This window comes from Penaeus chinensis, chromosome 4, assembly GCF_019202785.1.
Source record: "Penaeus chinensis breed Huanghai No. 1 chromosome 4, ASM1920278v2, whole genome shotgun sequence".
Taxonomy (NCBI): Eukaryota; Metazoa; Arthropoda; class Malacostraca; order Decapoda; family Penaeidae; genus Penaeus; species Penaeus chinensis.
This window is the reverse complement of record NC_061822.1, coordinates 27,753,330-27,757,600: the sequence shown is the minus strand read 5'-3', so window position 1 is coordinate 27,757,600 and position 4,271 is coordinate 27,753,330. Positions and strand designations below refer to the sequence as shown.

The 4,271-nt window shown below is 51.9% G+C and overlaps 1 protein-coding gene across 1 annotated transcript in view; it reads left to right on the top strand.

The window, feature by feature from the left end:
- Positions 1–1,198: 1,198 nt before the first annotated feature.
- LOC125025255 (one cut domain family member 3-like) overlaps positions 1,199–4,271 on the top strand; it is a 3,761-nt gene continuing 688 nt past the window's right edge. The window contains exons 1-2 of the mRNA XM_047613227.1: positions 1,199–1,388; positions 2,213–4,271. The exon at positions 2,213–4,271 is cut by the window's right edge and continues 688 nt beyond it. Coding sequence (XP_047469183.1) covers positions 1,199–1,388; positions 2,213–3,696 — 1,674 coding nt within the window. The 3' untranslated portion in view covers positions 3,697–4,271. The remainder of the gene's footprint in view (positions 1,389–2,212) is intronic.

The following is a 4,271-nucleotide window of genomic DNA, read 5'->3' as shown; positions in this document are numbered from 1 at the left end:
AGACGTCTTTACCGAGGTCACAGCGACGGGATGGATGGTGCGGCTGTGAGGTCGAGATTGCGAGTAGATTTATGGAGCGAAGGTAATGTGATTATAAAATAAAGGAAAAAAAAAAAGGCTTGTGGAAGAATGGAGATTGGGAGGGTGTGTATTAAGAAGAGCCGGACTTGGCAGGTAAGCATTGAAAGGATGAAAATAAAGGAAGAGAAGAGAAGAGAGAGAGAGAGAGAGCGTTTGAGGGTTTGAGATGGAATAAAGATAGAATAGGTGCTAGGAGAGGCAGGGGAATTAGGTGACTAAATTAGTTACTTGGAAGGAAAGAATAGAGGAGCAGATATCATCTACTTGCCCGCATGTTGTTACGGTCCGACATGAATTAGGCAGAGGAGAATATCCCGACTTTGGTTAATTAAAAACATTGTAGGAAAATCCTTTTACATCGCGTTTAACTTTGTCTTTTATGCTATTTATTCATTACTTTTTAACTGGCATTTGATACTCGGTTGTGTCGATGCGGAACAGCTCCTGTCTCATGTACACTCAACCGTGACCTATAATCACTCATAACGAAAGGGGAAAAAGACACACACACACACACACACACACACACACACACACACACATACAGACACACATACAGACACACACACACACACACACACACATACACACACGCACATACGCACACACGCACACACACATACACACATATACAGACAGACACACACACACACGCACACACACGCACACACGCACACACAGACACACACACGCACACACACACACACACACGCACCTGCCCTTTCCCGCTGCGTCAAGGAAGGATGAGTGAGCATGCGCAGGTTACGGGAGCTTGCGGCACGTGTCATGAAAGTGGCTGCGGGTGACAGAGAGTTGCGTCGTCCGTGTCGTGCAGGTAGTACCTCTTCCTCCTCCCATGGTCACGCACGACCACGCGCTGTCCCCGAGATCTGTGTCGACGCTCAGCAACTTACGTGTTTTAAAGAGTGTTTGAGGATAACTTACGGTCTTGTTCAGCAGTTCATAGTCGAGAGGGGGAAAAAAAAAAGAATACCGCTTACACCTTCATCTAACTTCTAATTAACGAAAAAAAAACACCGTTTTTTTTTTCTCTGAGACTCGAATGCTCTCGCGTCCTTGCCTCTCCCAGCGGTAACTCGACCTCCCTTGACCTCTCATGTCCGCCACCTGCTTCAAGGAGACGTTCGAACATCCTTTGGCCCGCGCAGCCCTGGCTCTTGGCGCCGGCGTGAGCACGTGCCTCGGGGGTTCCTGGCGACGGGACTCACAGAAGGGCACTTGGCATTCTCTTCGCCCGAACTCGAACGCTCAAGTCGGAAGGTCACTTGTGCCTTACTTCTACACAGGTATAATCGACCTTAGGGATTTCTTACTCGGTGTTTTTGTCTTGTTTTTATTTATTTGTTTAACTGTGTTTTTTTTTATCGGGATATCTCTCTCATGGTATTGTACTGATGTGTTAATATCATTGCATTAAGGGTGGTTGTTACAATAATTTTTTGTTTGATGTTATTAGTGTTATTTTTATTATTATTATTATTATTATTATTATTATTATTATTACTATTATTATTACTATTATTGTTATTATTGTTATTATTATTATCGTTATTACAATTTTATCATTATTATTATTATTATCATTATTATTATATTACTACTACTACTGCTACTACTGCTATTGTTATTACTATTACTACTATTATTATTATCATATTGTTTTTATAATGATCCTTTCATTATTATTATTACTGTTATCATTATCATTATTACTGTTATCATTATCATTATTACTGTTATCATTATTATTTCTATTATTATTATTATTACTATTATTATAATCAATATCACTATAATCATAATGATTATCCCTATGATTATTATCATTCTTATTACTATTATCACTGTTATTGATATCATCATAATTATGATTATCTTTTATCATTATTCTCAATGCTATCATTATCATTCTTATTACTATAATTGTCGTTATCATCATTGATATTACTATTATTATCAATAATGTTATTAGCATCGTCTAATCTATTTCCATTGCCCTTAGCACACTCTTGTTATGTCGAGTGCTGTATTTGATATTATCGTTCCTATCCTCCTTTATTATCCTCATTATGCCTCTTTTTCGCGAGCCTCATGCGTCCCTTCGTTCCAGGAGTCATGAGCGAGCGCCTGGGCACCGGCGGCCTGCTGGCGGCGGCCGCGGGCGGGTTCCGCCTGGGGGCGCTGCACCCCCTCATGCACCCCCAGCGCATGTCACCCTCGCCCGAGCTGTACCTCGAGGCGCACGCGGACCTGCAGCCGCTCGACTTCTCGACCAAGAAGGGCAAGATGTCCCCCGCCAGCGACGCCGGCGAGAACAGTGACAGCGACCGCTGCAGTCTGCCGGAGGAGGGCGGCGGCGCCCTCAACCTGGCCCCGGAGCGCCCCGTGTGGTCGCGCTCCTCCGAGTCGGGCGTCTCGGTGACCAGCGCGTCGCCCGACCGGCCGGCCTCGCCCGCCGGCCTGCACGGCCCCCCCTCACCCATGGCCACCAGCCCCCCCAGGGGCTTCCACCCGCACCTAGGCTCCCTCCAGCAGCAGCTGCACGCCCAACTGGCGCACGTCCCCGCGGCCGCCCTCAACTCCACGCTCCTCTCGCAGCTCCACTCCAACCCGCTGCTCTTCTCCACGCTGCAGTCCGCCCTCAGCAAGTCCAAGATGGCCGGCCACCCCTTCAAGTCGCACCTGCCGGCGCGCAGCTCCTCGCCGCCGCCCATGGATTACCCTGCGGCGTCCTCGTCGCCGACGCCCCTGCACCCCGCCCTCGCGCGCGCGCCCGCGGGCCTCGGCGGCCTGCCCGGGGGAGCGGGGCTGGGCGGAGGCGGCTTCGGCCTCGGGGGAGGAGGCCTGGGAGGAGGAGGCCTCGGGGGGAGCGTGCTGGGAGGCTCGGGGCTCGGGGGCGGCGGCGGCCTGCTCGGCCCCGGGGCGCTCGGCATGAGCTCCGCTAACCCGAACACCCCTGGCGGCCTCGGGGCCTTGGATGGTCTAGTGGGCGGCCTCGGCGGGGGCCTCGGGGGCGGCAGCGGCCCGGGTAGCCTCGGTGGCGTGATGGGCGGGCGGGGCGCGATGCCCGGGGCGCAGGGCGAGGCGGTCCTCAACGCGGAGAGCCACGAGGCCTATTCGAGGTTCAGGGACCAGATGCTGGCGCAGGTGACGTCGGCGAAGGTGCGGCGCTCGCAGTCGTCGCGCACGTCGAGCCAAGGCAGCGGCGACGCCAAGGGCGCTGACGCGGCGGCCGATTGCAACATGGACTCCAGCCAGGATTTCGCGGGGGACGCGATGGAGGCCAAGGCGAGGGGGGAGGACGGGTACGACGCAGGAGAAACGCAGAGCTGCTCGTCGTTCAGCGGCGGCGGCGGCGGCACCAAGCGGCGCGGGCGGGCGAGCGGCGACGGCGTCAAGGACGACGCCTACTGGGAGCGGCGCCGCAAGAACAACGAGGCCGCCAAGAGGTCCCGCGACGCCCGCAGAGCCAAGGAAGACGAGATCGCGATCCGCGCCGCCTTCCTCGAGCAAGAGAACCTCAAGCTCCGCGTGGAAGTGGCGTCGCTCAAGTCCGAGACGGCGAAGCTGAGGTGCATGCTGTACAACAGCTGAAGTCGCCGGCAGTCCCCCCGCTGAGCTCCGCCACGCCGATTTGTGCCTTCATCATGCCTCTCACCTACACTCTCACGACTCCACGAGTGCCTCTTCAGTCGCCACTTTGTGTAATTATTCTAAGTATATTCTAATATTCGCCTAAACTGGGTCTTATCTAGGTGAACTGTCATCCCATGTCTGTATTTTTTTGTCATGCGCTCTTCTGGTAGTCCTTCGCCGATCAGTGACAGACGCCAGCCGCAGGAGCGAACATAATTCTTACTTCCAGATATTAATTCTTAAGAGGGCCTTTTCGTCCCTGGTGAACCGTCCACCCTTAATAGCGGCAACAGAGAGAGAGGGAGAAGAAAGGATCCGGACATGTGCCTCATTTTGAAAGAGATTCATGGCCGTGTTCCTCCTCCTCTGGCCAGCTGTCGTCTTTATAATGCCTTCGGTCTTATCGAACAGGCGAAGTCAAATCTCAAACATTCATGCATTTCGAATCTTTTTATAATTTAAATTCAAACTCACCTCATTTGTGATGTTAAATAAGCTACAGATTTACTTCACTTGGGAAGACATTTTAGAAA